Consider the following 17,974-nt stretch of genomic DNA (forward strand, 5'->3'; position numbering starts at 1 on the left):
GCACTTTCTCTCGCTATATCATACCCCAGGAGTGGCTGATTTGAAGTTTAGCGTGAGACACGATATTCGAACTAGAAATGAATAGCACGAACAAGATATTCGTCAAGAAAATATACCCACCAGAGGAGAGATTTTCGCTTTGATGAAAGCCCGCTCGGAACCCGGCTTTGCCGAGGAGTCACACCCCACCCTCCACAGGAAATGAAAGTCTCGAAATATTTGCGGTTGCGGTCATAGGAAGAGCTTGTCTGTTATCAATAATGGACTTGGGCGACGGTGGAGCGACGCCAGTCATCCTGGCAGACTGGCTCGACCGATTATTGACTTCGTGGCATGATGGTCGGCTTGCTGTATCAACAATCTTGGTGGCATGCCTATTGATTGTTTGGGTGCGGCGCAGACAAGTCTACAGAATCAGCCCATCAGACTCGTCGCCGAGGCCGGAGAAGGGAGACTGGCTCAACCAGACCGGAAATGATTCTTCTTCGACGACAAATGACGAGAGAAGTATCTCCAGTAAGGTGAACCAGCTTACCTTTGCCCAGAACCAAAAACTTCGACCGGCAGCAGCCCGAGTTGTCGCTGGACGCAAGCCAGTCCGCACGCGAGCAGGTCCATCTTGTGTACAGCCTTTGATCTTCTTCTCCTCTTTGACAGGGACTACTGAGCGCCTCTCGAAATACGTAGCTACCAGTCTCGAAACCCTGACGGCCTCACAATCCACCATTCTAAACCCACAGATATATGATATTTCGCATATTGACCTTGACGATTATTTCATCTCCGGTCCCAAAACATCCGGTCCGCGTTCAGACATTCGATTCTTCTACCTCCTTCTCATCCCGTCCTATGATATCGATACCATCTTGAATACCTTCCTGGCACACCTCGACGAGACACACCATGATTTCCGTATCGATACCTCGCCATTGTCTGTCCTGGCAGGATACACCGTGTTTGGGGTGGGAGATAAAGAAGGCTGGCCCAGCGAAGGAAGGGAGTTCTGCTCACAAGCAGTCGAACTGGACAAATGGATGGCCAAGTTAACTGGCAGAAAACGAGCATATCCTCTGGGCTTGGGAGATGTGAAGAGCAATGTACACCAGGCGCTACAAGACTGGACAAGTGGAGTTTGTGACGTCCTCAGAGAATTGAGTATGACTGGATCACTGGGTGAAGGAGTACCAGGAAGTGGTGACGCAGTTGAGAGTGTTGATGAAGACGAATCAGAGACTGGAGAGGCAGGAGTCGAATTCCCTGATCCTAGACGCCATAAGAGGCGCAAGATCGCTACCACAACGGACCTCGAAGACGTGGGCGGAACCGAAGGATCTTTAATCGCTCCGATGGCAATCGATTTCACAACGTACTCTTCTCCTCCGTCTGTACCACGAGAGGCACCGAAAGCGATGGTACCCAACGAATCACCCACTTACGCAGCATTGACGAAACAAGGCTACACAATTGTTGGCACTCACTCCGGGGTCAAAATCTGCCGTTGGACCAAATCTGCCCTTCGTGGCCGCGGTTCATGCTACAAGAACTCGTTTTATGGTATCGCTTCTCATCTATGCATGGAAACCACGCCGTCCCTCTCCTGTAGCAATAAATGTGTGTTCTGTTGGCGTCACGGGACCAACCCTGTCTCCACGACCTGGCGCTGGCAAGTCGACGATCCGCAGATGATTTTTGCTGGGGCCAAAGAAGGACACTACAAGAAAATTAAGATGATGCGTGGCGTGCCAGGTGTTCGAAGTGAACGGTTTGAAGAAGCAATGCGTATCCGTCACTGTGCTTTGAGCCTGGTGGGTGAACCTATATTCTACCCTCGGATCAATGAGTTTGTTGGTTTGTTGCATGGCGAGAGAATCTCAAGCTTCCTTGTCTGCAATGCACAGCACCCTCAGCAACTGCGTGGCTTACGACGAGTCACTCAATTATATGTCAGCATTGATGCCAGTAACAAGGACAGTCTTCGGAAAATTGACCGACCCTTGCACCGAGATTTCTGGGAACGATTTCAGTCGTGTCTCGACATCCTCCGTGAAAAACGATTTATACAGCGCACGGTCTTCCGTTTGACATTGGTGAAAGGCTTCAATATTGAGGACGAAGTCGAGGGATACGCTGATCTTGTTGCCAAAGGGTTACCGTGCTTCATCGAGATCAAAGGCGTCACATATTGCGGGACAAGCTCTTCCGCCGGAGCGGGTCTGACCATGCAAAACGTACCCTTTTATGGAGAAGTTGTGGCATTTGTTGAAGCTTTGGACCAGGCTCTCGCAAAGAGACGGCTGGAATACGGCATTGCCGCTGAGCATGCACACAGCTGTTGTGTCCTGTTGGCGAGCAAACGCTTCTTCATCAAAGAAAAATGGCAAACAATCATCGACTATGATCGATTTTTTGATCTCCTAGAAAACGGCGTCGAGTTTGCACCCGAAGATTATTGTAAGGAAACACCAGAATGGGCGCTCTGGGGAAATGGTGGATTTGATCCAAGAGATGACCGGGTCGACAGGAAAGGTAGACCGAAGGAGAAGAAAGATATGAAGGCTGTTGTGGTCGACGAGAAGGCGAAGCAGGGATTTTGAGTCTCTGGCATGAAACCAGCTTGCGAGTTTGGCTCATAACAAGGACAACGCAGTCAAAAACCCAATACCACAAATGAATTCAATGAGAAACACTACCCCCCCCCCCCCAAAAGACTAGGTATTGTCGCCTGGTGTGGAAGCAGCGGGAGAGCGGCCCGTCGCAGTAGTGCTTGTAGATGTATTTTTCTCTTCTTATAATCTTGCGCTCAAGTCTTGAAACGGCTGGCCTCTCGTACATTGCTCCTGTGAATCGCATGATTTTGAGGGTCTCGGGAATGCTTGTATTGAAATTTTCAGATTATACCGGCTTCAGATGGTGGGCGACTTGAGGCTTCCGCCTTTGTCTGCGCCCCGGTTGTCCTTGATAGCAACACATTGGACGAGTCGCAGTTTGTTCATCTGAGCCTCAAGCCTGCGGAGAAGCAAGTCTCAAGCTGGAGGGGGCCTGCTGACAAGAGCATCCTCTTGTCTCAAAAAATCTCGATCATCAGGGAATAATGTGAATAGAACGGTACTCTTCTCAAACTCCAACCAACAAGGGTTCCAAGCTCATGAAAAGTATGGTGGTTTGGGGCCTGTCAGAATCAGTCCCTCGATACCTCCCACGCAAAGCGGCACGAAGCCAGTCCTCCAGACGCAGGTCAAAGATCATCACCACTCTCTGTCTTCTCAAGATCCAGGAGGACCATAGAGAAAAACGGGCGAGAGTAAACATAAAAGGCTTCACTCTAGGGTACCGAGGACTTTGTGTCGTCAGCCAGGTTGAGGATTCTGTGGCTCGTGTGAAGAGCTCAGAAGAGGACGTTTACTATAGAAATGATTCTATGAAGTCTGCAGAAGAGTATGTTAGCACAATCGTCACCAAAGAAGGGGGATTTGAGCCTCAAAACAAAGAGGCGCAGACATAACGTACAAAGTCGCATAGTAAAAAGGAAAAAGAAAAATCTCGCTTTGCGTTTTGCGAAATTTGTAGGCGTCGGGGGCGCCAAGCCGCTAGCGATATCGAAATCACGTGCTTGGGTGAAAGGGGAAAAAAGTTTCTGGGGATGGAGTCACCTGTAGACCATCCTGCTAGGTGGCTCTCACCCAATTAGTTGCCTTTCTAGACCTTGAGCCACGGATTTCTTCGTCAGGAGGCTGTGTGAGAAGTTCCAAAGGTCTCGGTCTCTAGAGGAGAAAATCCAAAATTTTTTTTGCCCTTTGAGTCAATCTGACCGCTCCAGGTCTCCAGCATGGTAGCCAACAATTCAAAATACTCGAGTACTCGGTATCACGACACCTCATCACGGGAATTCTTCAGTTTCGAAGAGGTGGTCCTTAAAGGGCTGGCTTCTGACGGTGGCCTGTTTCATCCACATAAAGTGCCCAATATCCGAGCCCAATTTGTGGAATGGAAAGACCTATCGTTTCCTGAACTGGCCTACCGGGTCATGAGGCTGTACATTGATGAGCACGAAATCTCAAACGAGGAACTCAAATCAATAGTCGACCGCAGCTACTCGACGTTCAGACATCCAGACACGGTGCCGTTGGTCACGTTAGATGACAAGAAGGACCTTCATTTGCTCGAACTTTTCCATGGACCGACGTTCGCTTTCAAAGACGTGGCTCTCCAGTTCTTGGGTAACCTGTTCGAGTTCTTCTTAGTGCGTAAGAATGAGAAGCTTGAACAAGGCCAACCCAGACACCATCTCACAGTTATTGGAGCCACTTCAGGCGACACTGGCTCTGCTGCTATCTACGGGCTGCGGGGGAAGAAGGATGTCAGCATATTCATCATGTTCCCTGACGGCAAAGTGTCACCGGTCCAAGAAGCTCAGATGACCACCGTTCTGGATCCAAATGTACACTGCCTGAGCGTCCAAGGGACGTTTGACGATTGCCAGGACTATGTCAAGGCGTTGTTTGCCGACCCGGAGACGAACAAGATCCACCGTTTGGCCGCCGTGAACTCGATCAACTGGGCGCGGATACTGGCCCAGATCACATATTACTTCTACGCTTACTTCCAGCTCCTCAAGCGCAAACCTAACCTGAAACAAGCCAAATTCGTGGTACCAACCGGTAATTTTGGTGATATTTTGGCAGGATATTACGCCCAGAGAATGGGACTTCCTGTGGCGAAACTCGTGATTGCGACAAATGAAAATGATATCTTGCACCGTTTTTGGCAGACGGGCTCTTATTCAAAGACGCCAAAGCCAGCAGAGGAAGAGCGTGAAGGCATCAAAGCAGATGGAGCTCAAGCACACGAAGATGCTGTCAAGGAAACATACAGCCCTGCCATGGACATTCTGGTCTCTTCGAATTTCGAACGACTTCTCTGGCACTTGGGCCTGGAACATGAATTGGAATTGAATCCGCATGTCAAATGTGAGACATCGCTACGAGTGGCCGGAAGCAAGATCAACGGATGGTTTCAAGAGCTGAAAGCAGCCGGTTCCTTCACTGTGGACGACGACATCTTAGGGAAGGCGAAAGAGATCTTCGGCACATACCGAGTCAGTAACGAAGAGACTCTCGAAGCGATCCGGGACTGCTACCGCGGCGAAGCTATTTCAAAAAGGGGATATATACTCGATCCGCACTCAGCCATCGGGGTGGCTGCCAGCTTGCGCGAGATCGCAGCCTCAGGGCCGTCTGACGTGCCGACCGTGTCTCTTGCCACCGCACACCCGGCCAAGTTTGCAGGTGCTGTAGAATTGGCCTTGAAGGATGAAAAAGGGTTTGACTTCAATACTGTGTTGCCGGAACAGTTTGTCGGGCTTGGGGACAAGGAGAGGAAGGTGCTGAAGGTGTCCAGCTCGGAAGGACTTCCAGGGATTCGACAGACTATTACTACTGAGGTGGAAAAGGAGAAGGAGGCTAGGCAAAATGGGTTTTGATCACTCGGGGCGTTACAAAAGATACCGGTTTAGACTTGATGATTTTGGAAAAAGATAGAAAAATGCAAGGCGGCTTTTTGTTGAGATGCAACCTGTTCGAGTTCAAGTTCAACTTGAAAGTTTGCGCAGCGGGACATGATTGCTCTATCTATCTTTGTTCCGTTCTCGTACAATGTACAAATTATGTTGGCATCTTTCCCAACAATCAAAACCCTTCTAATCTCATGCATCACCCCTTGGGGCTGTTCACCTACTTTCAATCCCCACGATTCTATTGCGACTGTCGCTGAAAATGTTCCATAATATGACCCACACGCTCTCTATTCCAAGACAATGCTGCCATTTGCAAGGGGCTTGTAGTCTTCTTCTCCAGCCCACTGGGCCTCGTACAAACTCTCATCCATTTGGGATGCATCCATGCCCATGTTGACGTCCCTGTCGAGCGGTTAGTACCTGTACGAAAGAGATGCTGAAATTTCACATACTTGTCCTCCGCCAGAACCTCGAGGCCTGGAACGCAATCGATCAATGCGACGATCACGAATGAGCCCACGAAAGACCATGTAAAGCCAATCAGTGCCTCGACAACCTGAACACCAAGTTGGCGGATGTTGCCATCGAAGAAGACACCCCCATCCACTTCCACACCTCCGTAAGCGGCGACCGTCTTTTGTGCAAAGAGTCCAGTTGCGATAGTACCGACGACGCCGCCGACGCAATGGGTGGCAAATGTGTCGCCGTTGTCCACCCACTTCCATTTCCTAGCAAATTCCGTGAACTTGATTCGCAAGGCTTGACGGCAAATAACGGCTCCGAAAATGCCAAAAAACAAGGACGTGGGAAGATCAATGAAGCCCGCAGCTGGAGTGATCATGACAAGCCCCGAAATGGCTCCCATGAAGATGCTGTCCAATGACCACCGGCCGGTTTCGGTGTACGTGATTAAACCCCAGGTCAAGGCGCCAGCAGAGGCACAGAGATTGGTAACACACAAGGCCATGACCGATTGAAAGCTTAGGGTGAGCGTGGTACCGGCGTCAAAGGCCAGCCACGAGCCCCAAATGATTATCATGGCCAATAACTGACACATGGAGTTATGAGGGCGATGCAGCTTCAAATGGGATGGTGTCCTGTTTGGCGATTTTCGAGATCGGAAGATAGGGTATGAAAGGTAAAGACTGAGTGCACTGGCCGTGGCACCACTGCAAATGTGGACAGGAGTCCCGCCAGCAAAGTCAAGAACACCGAGTTCACCCAGAAAGCCATCACCCCAAACCATATGAGCGAGGGGGCAATAGATAAAGGTTGACCAGAGCTATATCAGCATTGTCAGCACGTCAAAGCCTCTGTAACCCAGGTATCTTGAAGACATACGAAGATGAAAGGAATCAATGGAAGAATCCGACCACGTTCACAGGCTCCTCCCACGCTGATCGCACAAACCGTGGCCAAAAACACGAGCTGGAACTCACTGAAAAGGACAGCTGGGATAGTACCAACCGGCTCAGCAAGTACACCTCGATGAAATGCATAGCTAAGGTCCCCAACGATTCCTCCGGGACCTTCACCGTACGCAATGGTATATCCGACGATGAACCATTGAATGGAACAGACGCAGACGGTCAATATTGAAGGAATGAAAGATGCAAGTCCGCTTCGTCTGGTAGAATACCCAGAATATCCCAGGCCAACAGCAGGTATGATGGTCCAGCAGAACACGGTACAGACCAGAACAAAAGCAGCATCTGTTCTGTCACAGGCCTCCCAGGCCTTCTGGGCGTCCGACATCATGGCGTGACTGGAGGATTCACGTGAGAGACTCAGGTACTCCGTATTCTGGAAAGGTTGAGCTGGGAGAGACAAAGAACGAGGCTTCGGAGGGCACTCTTATCCCGTGCTTATCGCGACCTCCAAAATCTGCCAAATGAGCTCTGGTCTCGGCGAGTCTGTTTGGGTCGGTGTCCCATCAGTGTTATTGGATCGTCATGTCTTGTTTCTCGTCAGAGTTCAGACGCGTTTGCTCTAAGGCGCTCCACCTCTTTGGATATGGAAGATTATTATCACGAAGTGCTTGGCTTTAGCTCCTGCGGCTTCTGGGTACCTGCGTTGACTGACACATGGATTTTGCTCACAGAGCCACATGGCCAATCAGTCAGGCTGTGTTTCGAGCAGACCATGAGTTTCCTGTGCAAGAGAAATCCGTTGATGCACCGAGGATTGACCTCCCTGGAGAGCCAAACTGATTTCGAGATAAGTCGCTGTGGCTGGTAGAGCAACAGCGAGGATGATTGGGTGGTGATAAACCTCGATGCTTGAGTGGACGTGCCAATGGAGAGTAGCCCACGCTACGACGAATGAGGTGTAGTTGCTGAGAAGAACTGGGGACTGATAAAAACTCGTCTAGGCCGAAATAGGATAAAATATCATCGTCGACGATATCAAACGGCGGATCCTGCAAGTCTCCTTACAAGTCTGCCATCTGCTGTGCAACTGGCTACCTGCATGGGGAATGGCCACGATGTCTACCGCATCCATGTCCCATTTCCATTTCCACTTCCGACTTCGTCCAGGGCTCTTCACCACGGATCCACCTCTGTGCTTGATCTGGTCATTCACTGCTCAGTGCAAGCCTGCCCAAGCTTCGACAAGACAACCCGAGAGCCATGCTTCACGAGCTTCGAGACCAACATTAAAAAAGCCCAGGCCCACTCGGCGGTCCATAGTTTAGTCCATCTCTCACTCATTTCCTTGAGATATCTTCCTCCCAGTCTCCGGTTTGCTTGTGGACACAAAACAATGGCTGTCGATACCGAAAAGCTCGCTCCTGGGGCCTCCGTGGTCGACGAGAGACGAAGCTCCCTTCGAGTTGGTAGTGTCGACGACGTCCATGTGCTCGATAAGCTGGGCTACAAGCCTGAACTGAATCGCAATCGATCCATGACAACGCTCTTGTTTCAATCACTTGCTATCGCTGCCATACCCTACGGAGAGGGTGCGCCATTGATCAGCGCCATTTATGGCGGCGGACCACTATCGATCTTCGTCGGCTGGGTCGTTGTCCTTTTCCTCAATGAATGTATTGCTCTTTCTCTCAGTGAGCTAGCCTCGAAATATCCGACCTCGGCCGGCCCTTACTACTGGTCCTTCCAACTGGCGGGTAAAGGGAAAGTGGTTTTGTCCTTCATCACTGGCTGGATTTGGCTGGTCGGCAATATCACCATCACACTTTCAGTCAACTTCGGGTTTGCCTCGCTCATCCTCGGAACTGTCGCCATGTATCATCCTGATTGGGTTGCCAAAGACTGGCAGCTACTTCTAATCTTCTACGCGATTTGCCTGGTTACCTTGGTCATCTGCACCTTTGGAAATCGATTTCTGCCGATGGTTGACACAATTTGCGCTGCATGGACCGCTCTCAGCATCTTGATTATCCTCATTGCGCTTTCGGTCAAGGCAGAGGCCGGAAGACACAGCGCTGGCTATGCTCTAGGCCACTACGACCAATCATTCTCAGGCTGGGGAGGCTTCACCTTCTTCATTGGCCTCCTTCCAGCCGCATACACATTCTCAGCCATTGGAATGATCTCTGCAATGGCAGAAGAATGCGCAAATCCGACTGTCAAAGTCCCCACGGCCATCAGCCTCTGCGTGCCTGTCGGTGGATTTGCTGGCCTGTTCTTCATTCTCCCAATTTGCTTCACCTTGCCCCCTCTAGAGGATATCATTGCTGCACCTTACGCCCAGGCGCTTCCATATATATTCTATCGTGTCATGGGCACTCCTGGAGGTGGTCTTGGCCTGATGTTCCTCATCATGATGATTACCCTCTTCTGCAGTATCAGCATTACGGTCGCAGCATCTCGCTGTGCCTGGGCTTTTGCTCGAGATGACGCCATCCCTTTGGCTCGTGTTTGGTCCAACGTCAACGGTCGGCTTGGAGTTCCGATATACGCTCTTTTGCTTGTCACTGTGGTACAAATGTTGCTCGGATTGATTTATTTGGGCTCATCCTCGGCCTTCACTGCGTTTGTGTCGGTGGGTGTGATCGGGTTGGCTGTGTCTTACGCAATTCCAATTGCTATCAGTGTTTCGCACAGACGGAAAGAAGTTTCTACCGCACGCTGGACTTGTGGGCCTATCGTTGGTCCTATCATCAATGGGGTAGCTCTCTGCTGGATTGCGTTTGAAATGGTGCTGTTCAGTATGCCCACAGCCTTGCCTGTCACGGCTGTCACGATGAACTACGCCAGTGTTGTTTTTGTCGGGTTCGGTGTCATCTCTGCTGTCTGGTACTTTGTGTACGCGCGAAAGGTGTACAGGGGTCCGCCTGAGTCTGATGGTATTGCTGCTGAATGATGTGGAGAGTTTCAAAGGATGAAACATTCATTTAGCCGGGGCCTTTGTTCTATCTCGCGATACCTGGCGGGTCGATGCGAGGAGCCTGTCCAGAGGCACTCGTCAAAAAGCTAGAGTCGTCCTCAACAACTGGAAAACCTCCCGTGGAATACCCATTATTCTTCAACAGAAAATATCTTAGATAAGAACTATTATCTGAAAGCAATACCAGAACCCCCCAATACTCATATAAGCAATATTCTCACCCCAGAATCTGCTCTTGTTTCAGCGAAGAACCCTCACGAGGTCACGTTTTCCCTTCGTTAGCTGCTGGACACATTTATGTATTGGAAACAGGACAATCTTTCTTCCTCCAGGGCCCACATGGATGTGAGGTAGTTCACTCAGCAGAGCCGCAAGGAAGATACTTGCCTTGGGCTTCTTGTATTCTTCTCGATGACAACAAGGTTGCTGCGGTAGTTTAAAAACGAACTCCCAGCATAACGCCCAGCAAATGACATCTCCCGTACCGGCGCCATGCAAAAGAAAAGCATATGATGTCGTTAATTCGACTCCAGGCCGCAGCGTGTCAATATCCTACTGCCAACGCCAATGAATTTTCGCGTTCCCATGAACTCAATCCGCGATAGCCAAAGGCCTTCATTGATCAACACCCAAGGATTGTATCATCTGAGGCCGTAAATCCCAAACACCGAAGAAATGCAGCGCACAAAAAGCAAAGATTGAAAGCAACCAAAAAGGGGAGATTTCAAGCGTACAATTTTCCCCTCTCTGGCGGCTCAAGCACACGGTCGCTGAAACAACAATGCCCAATTCCTCTACCATTTTCATCCGGTCCTTCTTCGAAGCCGTGGGCATGGTGATCACGGATACCGAGATCGAGGACTTTGGCTCCGCCAGGGACAGCACCCCAGCTGAGTGGATGAAGTACCATGTCCTCACGCTCGCTCTGATCAGGGCCAGTGGGCGGGTGGCAGGCCGCACTGATGGCAAGCGAGTTACTGCCAATAAGAGGCATACCGATGGGAAGTTTCCGTAGTGCCGTGAGGAGAAGGAACAAGAGCATCGCGAAGCCCAAGAACAGCATGAACAGCATTGCGATCGGGGAGTACGCCACTGTAGTGATCTCATCCTGCATGGGCACCAGACCGTCGCGCGGAATGATAGTTATGTTTGCCAGGAAAATGGCTTGAGACACGAGCCAGTGCATCAAACCAGAACCCACCAGCAATGGAATTCCATACTTGTACGGCAGATTGAGGAAGTATGTCGACTTCTGCTCCCCTCGCGCGTCGCTAACACGCAGATATTTCCGCCCGCGGCCCGCCGTGACGCTGAAGTTGGCTAGTTCGCGGGAGACAAACATGACGGTGAACAGACTGTTGTAGCAGACGTAGAGAAAAGAGAACAACGCTTGGGGGGTGTTGGCAATCAGCGTTGAGATCGCGATCGAGGTGTTGCCATACCCGGGGAGATTCCAACCCATGATGAGGTTCTGGGGCCGCACCGTGCCCAATCCAATGGACCACGCGTTCTGGATCGTCTTATCACCTTTAAAGTTTTCGATACCAAGCGCCAAACAGGCCGAAGTCCCGATCCCCAGGAGGGTGAACAGCCCAAGGAGAAAACTCCACTGCCGCCAGCTCGCAGATTCATAGAAACGGTGTTGTTGTGGTTCGTAACGCATGGTCGTCGCTGCATAGCCAAGTTTCGAAGACGCGACGACGCTTGCGTGGCTGGATAGGCACATGCCCTCAGATGTCCGGTCTGGATTGCGGAGGAAGGATTGGATGGCGTCACCGACCGTGACGAGCGGCGGTTCACCCAATCGAAAAACGACATACGCTATGCCAATGACTTTGAGGATGTTGAAGCCCAACACCACGCCCATCAAGACGAGGGAAAAGTGGAGATGGCATTCCGACTCAACGGGCTCGGAGAGGCAGTGGTCGACTTCGAATCCGCCGGTAGACCACTGGTCAGCCATGTCGACCAGTTTCGGAGTGATTTTGGAACACGGTACGAAACCGTATTCATTCTCGCAGCACGCGTCGGTTTGGTTGACAACATTAGGATTGTCACATATCCAGGCAAAGGGATTATATGCGTTTGTGATTTCCGCTGGAAATTCATTTTCTGTAGTTTTGAATAGCGAACCTTCGCTTGCTGGAGGATTTTGAACCACCACGATGACATTCCGGCGGTCTTCGACAAAATCCTTCGCATAAGCATGAATGCAGTCTTCGTTGTTCAGGATGATAAATTCGTTGAGTCGCGACCGGATGTCGGTGATGTTGCAAGCCTCGGTGTCGGGGAATTTGACAGTGTCGTATGAAGCGCCCTGGAGAAAGCTTTGCGAGGCGTAGAGGACACTGTAATTGTTGGTTGCGAGAGCAGAGTAGAAGATGGAGTTGTATCTGCGGTCGTCAGCCAATCCAAACGAGCCATTCCTCCGGGAAGACTGACACAAGGTGAAGGGGGATGGATGATATTCCCAGTAGCCACCAGAGCGCGACCTTCTTCCTCCTCAGAGAGCCCAAGTTGCGAAGACTGGGAATGCCAATATCCAGCCATTTTCGATTCACATGGGCTTTATCAACCTCACTCCGACTCGGGCTGGACAGCAATTGCATACAGAAGTTGGAACTGGCCAGCAAAACTGTTGCCACCACGTTGAGCCCCAGATGGACCCAGGTGTCCTTCGTTTCAGTCGCGCTGCAACTGCCCCTATATACCATCCAAATACCATCCGTCATGTCACTTCCAGTCGTCACAATACCGATCGTGAGGGCGATGTTTGTCACCAGTACCAAGACGGCACAGGCCAAAGCTATCCGTGAACCGGACCGCCATCCCCGTCTTCGCCAACCTTTTTTCGCAGGGGCATGCTTACTGGGTGATCTTAGAAAGGCTGTGGGTGTACTAGCCAAAGGATCTGGGGTATATGTAGTGACACTGTTGAGATCTGGACTGAGCAAATTCGCGCTTGGTAGATTCGACAGCGGGGTGCCTCCTGTGGGAGGAAGCGGAGTGAGATGGAGGTTTTCTGTCGATCCTAGTTGTTGATATGATTGTTTAAACGGAGGCCACGGGGGAATATGTCTCCTGGCGGACAGGACAGAGTCAGTCACACAGTTCTAGTCTCAACCTCTGTCATGGGAGGGCCCTCGCGCCACTTACCGCTTTGCACCGGATTCCATGATGATGTGTTCTCGAGATCCGTCTCATGGATGCGCAAAACATGAAGGGAAGAAAACACGACAAATAATCTCGGATGTAAAGCAATAAACTTACCGGCGGTATCACGTCCAAGCTGACACCGATGTTCCGACAAGGGGATTGGAGAAGGTATAGTATTGGTATTTTGGCTCATTCTGTTTGTCTGGCGTCCAAACCAGTCCGGCTAAACGAGGCCTTACAATTCTAGTGAGGGATCAGCCAAGCGGCCAAGTCGAGCCTAAGATAGAAACTGGCTGGGGGGGAAAATTCTCCTAGCAGGACCAATCAAATCATGGCAACGTTTTGCCTCATTGGCGGTAGACCCACCACCTCAGCACATTATTCCCGTACAGTTCAGCAACAACAGTCGGAGGCCGAATGGGGGTCAGGCACGTCGGCCTGGGGAGAGGCTCTGGGCTGTGAGGGAGCGTTACCTATTTAGTTCTGTCTTGCTCACTCGGCCATCCCTTGGGTTCTCCCGAGGCTCACGGTAATAGGCTCTCCATCTGTGCCCGTCTTCTATTTCACGGCACGTGATTTTGAATGTCTGGCGCTCTCAGCTTCAACGGTGCTTCAACGGTGTCTTCAAAGAACCTACTAGTATCCTTCCTCCCGACAAACTGAACATGAGTGGCACCATCAATTATGGAATTCACCGGCTGCTACATCAGCTCAACAACCTTTCCCTGTTCGCGAATCCTAGGACCGAAATTGAAGAGGAGATTCAAAGTTTCTTTGAGAATGGAATGCTCTTGAAGCTCCTTTGTAGAATAGTCGTGACCTTTTTGGGATATCTCGAGCTCAGATAGGTGTTTCTAGCTAACCGTTGTAGACAAGCTGAGTCCTGCCTGCATTGGAGGACGTCAGCTTTCTTTTTCTTTTTTTCGTCATTCAATCATTCGCCTGTTCGATCAAACCAACTTATCGAGCTTACTTATGCATATGCCAATGCTATTTCACATGCAAAATGCGGGATATTCCATGTGAAGCACGAAATCTCGAAGAACAACAATGCGTACCCTCAAGCAGAACTCCACCGCTATGCAATCCAATGGCACCTTCCATGCGACAGCGTTGCTGGATGAAAGGTTGTTCAAGGCGCACCGAGTCTGGTCAACACTATGCTAAGAGTGCGGCGCTATGGAGATGGACGGGCCTGAGCCGTCAAAGACGACGAATTGCGATTTGAAGAAGACGTCGCCATAGATGGAGAACGAGAGGCCTTGATTCGACTGAAGGCCGCCGAAGCAGACTATTGGTTACCAGTCAGCATGCTTCCAAGGACCTAGGAAATGAGATAAAAACTCACATTCTTCACCGGTTTGCGTGTCAGTTCCGACATTGGCGAAGTTCATGCCATCACCACTAATGGTCGCGAGATACGAATCGCCAATTGCGACCTGGAGATCGGGTAGGGCAGTATTGCAAGGGAAAATAATACCGCCCGCATCGGTGCTTAATTGTGCTCCATCCACAGTGGTCCAGTACGCAACAAGCATCTCATCGGAGACCAACATGAGCGACGTACCCGTGTCGATGATGGCTTTACCGTTGGGGATGTTGACGGTCTGGCCTTGTACAGCGGCAGACGCAGAGTCAACTTCCCAAAACCCCTGGGAGGAGTCGACGGCGGCGGTAGTCAGTTGGCCAGTGAAGGCAGTAGTGTCAATGTTGCCGAATTCATAGGCGCCAACTTCGCCGGATTTGAGCTGTGCCGTGAACACGGGCTGGGTTAAGTCTGCCATGATGTTGTCGAAAAATGTCTTTTGCGGATTAGGTCTGATGGTGTTGAGGGAGCTGAATGCAAGACCGACAAGGCCGTTGGCAGCGGAATCGGTCACAAAGCTGTCCGCTACGACGTCCGGAAGCCCGATGGCTTGGGCTGCGACAGTGGCGCCGCCGATGTCGACTTCGTCGACTCCCACCGGGCCTGAAGCGAAGGAACTGTCACCGTAGGTGATGTTGAATTCGCCATCAAGGTTTTGAAAGGTTGGAGATTGGTTCGGGTCGTAGATTGTGTGGCCTTGCTGCGAAGAAGCTGGCAGGTTTGTATTGAAGACCCATCTGGGTTGATTTATTAGCCTGATGCCGTGGAAATGTCACTGGGGGAGTTGTCCTACGTATCAGAAGAACCGCTGTCGAAGTTCATAATCAGGGTTTGCCCACCGACATTCACCGGAGAGAGGAACTGAGCATCGTTCTGGGTCGGAGATGCGGTAGTCTCGCCATCTTCGTTGTCGGCGGCCTCAATTGAGGCTTCAGTCGCTGTTCTGATTTTTGTGGCGATCTCTCCCTCGGGCAAAAAACTGATATCATTGAACCCGAATTTGAAGAGTGCTCTTCGGTACGCAGCTTTGCCATTTGCTTTGTAGTTGGCCTGTCGTATACGGGGGACTTTGAAAGACCGTTTCTGTTTTTGCTGGATAGGTGTTGCCAACACCGTGACAACAAACAGAACTGCCAAGAGCAATATCTGGCTTCGAAGCATATTGACGGTAGAGATCGACTGGCGACCGAAAACAATAAAAGGAGCAATATGGTACCTCGCACTGCAAAGCTGGTAGAAACAGAAAGATGCTGAAGGACCTGCCCCCCGGTTATTCAAAGAGAGAAGAAAACGGTGAATGAAAGAACTGGACAAGGCTCGACGGTCAACAGGGATAGAGAATGTGTATAACTGGCTGAAAGCAAAACATTTAACAGGAAAAAATCTTGAACGTTGTATGTTATTGAGAGATACTGGGTAAGTATTGCACACTACGCGGCCTCGTCTCGAATAGTGCTAGACAGGTCTTGGGCCACGCCATCCGGTGCCATCTGCATGTCTCAGGATCGAAGCCGGCAAGTCAAAGATCGTCGTCGATGAAGGTCTGGGGCAGAATATGAATCTCGGTCTCAAAAATCGAGCACTCCACAGAGAGCTCAGGTGTGACTGGTTCTGCAAAGAGAAAGCCGGCCCACGCCGAGATCAGGAGTGCATGAGGTATGGGCGTGACTGCGAGGCCATTGGCTGAGGAAGCTTCTCAGACTTTGACAAGGCTCTGAAAGACGCCATGTGGATGGCACATCCGGTCGAATTCGCGAGGAAACGATGGGGAAGAGGGGGAAAGGGGGCGAAGGTGAAACGCAGGGGCACAGTTTCAAAATGCAAAAAAGTTTCGAAGACGGATGCACAGCCGGATGCGGGTCAACTTTTCTCCCCCCACCCTCCTTCTCAGCTTGGCACTTTTTCGGGCCCCGATCCTTGAGGTCGCTTGATGTCCCCCCAATTGCAGTGTTTGAGCTCTCTGGAACTTGTCACTCTGCTGCCCTGCCATCGCTGCTCGGTTCTTCTCCTCGCCTGTCCGTCTCAACTGGATCTGTGCTCTACGAAATTTTGCATCTTGCGAGCCGAAGGTGACACACGAATATGGTGGTCGCGGGCCCTGTCCTGTCCATGCAAGACCCACGGTTCCCTAGCCTCTCTTGGTCTTCAACCGCTGCCCCGCAATTCCTCAGACTGTTGTTGCTTCGACTGACCAAACAGTGTGGCCAGTAGCATAGACATGTGGTGTGCCATGACACGATTAGGCCGAGTGGCCTGGTTCTCTTCTGCGGGTCCCTTGACTGTTCTTCCAACGTGACCGGTGCTGTGTTGAGTCTGAACGGAGAAAAAGAAAATCTTGCACATCTCCAAATTGCTATACCAGCCCGTCGGGAAGAACTTCATTGGGATCCTCACCAATCAATTTCCCGACCGACCTCACAACGTGTCGTAATGCTTTGCAAGCTGGGCTGTCTGGGAAGCTGTCCATAAAGCTCTCTCCGAAATCGCAGGCCATTCCTATGCGAGGATCCAGAGGGACCGAACCCAGGAACGGAATTCCCATGTCCTGACATAGTTTCTGACCTCCTCCAGTTGTGGCTCGGAATATCTGAGACTCGTGGGTACATTTGGGGCAGACAAACCCGGACATGTTTTCAACCAGTCCCAGCACACGAATGCCTGCTTTGCGGCAGAAATCAATTTCCTTCCGAACATCCAGCAATGACACTTCTTGAGGAGTCGTCACCACCACCGCTCCATCCACGCCGGATTCCTTGAGAAAGGAATTGACAGATAGATGTTCGTCGGATGTGCCTGGTGGCGTATCCACGATCAAATAATCCAATTCACCCCACTCGACGTCTTTCAAAAATTGTTTAATCAATCCATTTTTCTTCGGCCCTCGCCAGATTACAGCGTCGTCCCTGTTAGGAAGCATAAACTGTACACTCATCACCCCAAGGTTGTCCGTGACCCAAACTGGACTCCAGCCAGCGTTGCTCACGTGTATTGTTTCACTTTCAACGCCCATCATCTTTGGAATTGATGGGCCACAGATATCGGTATCCATTATGCCAACCGTCGAGTCTGGGTTTGCTGCAAACGCGTGTGATAGAAGAGATGAGAAAGTGGATTTCCCTACTCCCCCTTTTCCCGACAAAACTAAAATCTTGTGTCTTATTCCAGCTAGTCTTTGGGTGATAATAGGAATATCTGGGTCGGGTCCTTTGGGTACAGACGCGCAGATTGCTTGGTTTGGACAGCCATTGCAGGCATCGCCTTTGCCTGCTTGTTCGGACTCAGGCCCCGGGCAGTGCTCTAGTACAGATCGTCAGTTATTTAGGAGAAGAGGGCAGGCCATCGTAACGAACCCGGTTCGGGGGCAACCAGTTCAGGCTTGGATTTGAGGGGCGCTTCCAACGCTTCGGAGAGGGGTTCTTCAAAAGCCGGCGCCATCCGCGACGACAAACACACCGTCAATCCGTTTGAAGATAGGAAAAGCCTGTGCGATAGATTTGTAGATGGCCGAGAGATGAGTACACACAAAGGTTGTCAATTGGGTGGTTCCGGCAGCGGCTCGAAAAAATAAAAAAAGGATTGGTAATGCGATGGCA

At 50.8% G+C, this 17,974-nt stretch overlaps 7 protein-coding genes across 7 annotated transcripts; 3 read left to right on the forward strand and 4 right to left on the reverse strand.

Annotated features, from left to right (window-relative positions):
- Positions 1-260: 260 nt before the first annotated feature.
- On the forward strand, positions 261-2,594 carry Z518_02877 (uncharacterized protein; the record flags this gene model as incomplete). Its single annotated transcript, XM_013419903.1, has 1 exon — positions 261-2,594. One exon carries the CDS (start codon positions 261-263, stop codon positions 2,592-2,594), a length of 2,334 nt encoding a protein of 777 aa, XP_013275357.1.
- Positions 2,595-3,826: 1,232 nt separating this feature from the next.
- On the forward strand, positions 3,827-5,479 carry Z518_02878 (threonine synthase; the record flags this gene model as incomplete). The annotated part of the gene is made up of 1 exon (XM_013419904.1): positions 3,827-5,479. The coding sequence occupies one exon, from the start codon at positions 3,827-3,829 to the stop codon at positions 5,477-5,479; it is 1,653 nt and encodes a 550-aa protein (XP_013275358.1).
- A 320-nt stretch (positions 5,480-5,799) lies between these two features.
- Positions 5,800-7,270, reverse strand: Z518_02879 (uncharacterized protein; the record flags this gene model as incomplete). Its single annotated transcript, XM_013419905.1, has 3 exons — positions 5,800-5,914; positions 5,965-6,794; positions 6,854-7,270. The coding sequence occupies 3 exons, from the start codon at positions 7,268-7,270 to the stop codon at positions 5,800-5,802; spliced, it is 1,362 nt and encodes a 453-aa protein (XP_013275359.1).
- A 1,005-nt stretch (positions 7,271-8,275) lies between these two features.
- Z518_02880 (uncharacterized protein) lies at positions 8,276-9,835 on the forward strand (the record flags this gene model as incomplete). Its single annotated transcript, XM_013419906.1, has 1 exon — positions 8,276-9,835. The coding sequence occupies one exon, from the start codon at positions 8,276-8,278 to the stop codon at positions 9,833-9,835; it is 1,560 nt and encodes a 519-aa protein (XP_013275360.1).
- A 748-nt stretch (positions 9,836-10,583) lies between these two features.
- Z518_02881 (uncharacterized protein) lies at positions 10,584-13,035 on the reverse strand (the record flags this gene model as incomplete). Its single annotated transcript, XM_013419907.1, has 3 exons — positions 10,584-12,252; positions 12,302-12,940; positions 13,016-13,035. 3 exons carry the CDS (start codon positions 13,033-13,035, stop codon positions 10,584-10,586), a joined length of 2,328 nt encoding a protein of 775 aa, XP_013275361.1.
- Positions 13,036-14,178: 1,143 nt separating this feature from the next.
- Positions 14,179-15,542, reverse strand: Z518_02882 (uncharacterized protein; the record flags this gene model as incomplete). Its single annotated transcript, XM_013419908.1, has 3 exons — positions 14,179-14,306; positions 14,364-15,118; positions 15,175-15,542. The coding sequence occupies 3 exons, from the start codon at positions 15,540-15,542 to the stop codon at positions 14,179-14,181; spliced, it is 1,251 nt and encodes a 416-aa protein (XP_013275362.1).
- Positions 15,543-16,734: 1,192 nt separating this feature from the next.
- Z518_02883 (cytosolic Fe-S cluster assembly factor nbp35) lies at positions 16,735-17,816 on the reverse strand (the record flags this gene model as incomplete). Its single annotated transcript, XM_013419909.1, has 2 exons — positions 16,735-17,678; positions 17,732-17,816. The coding sequence occupies 2 exons, from the start codon at positions 17,814-17,816 to the stop codon at positions 16,735-16,737; spliced, it is 1,029 nt and encodes a 342-aa protein (XP_013275363.1).
- Between the last annotated feature and the right edge of the window lie 158 nt (positions 17,817-17,974).

This window comes from Rhinocladiella mackenziei (assembly GCF_000835555.1).
Source record: "Rhinocladiella mackenziei CBS 650.93 unplaced genomic scaffold supercont1.2, whole genome shotgun sequence".
Classification (NCBI taxonomy): domain Eukaryota; kingdom Fungi; phylum Ascomycota; class Eurotiomycetes; order Chaetothyriales; family Herpotrichiellaceae; genus Rhinocladiella; species Rhinocladiella mackenziei.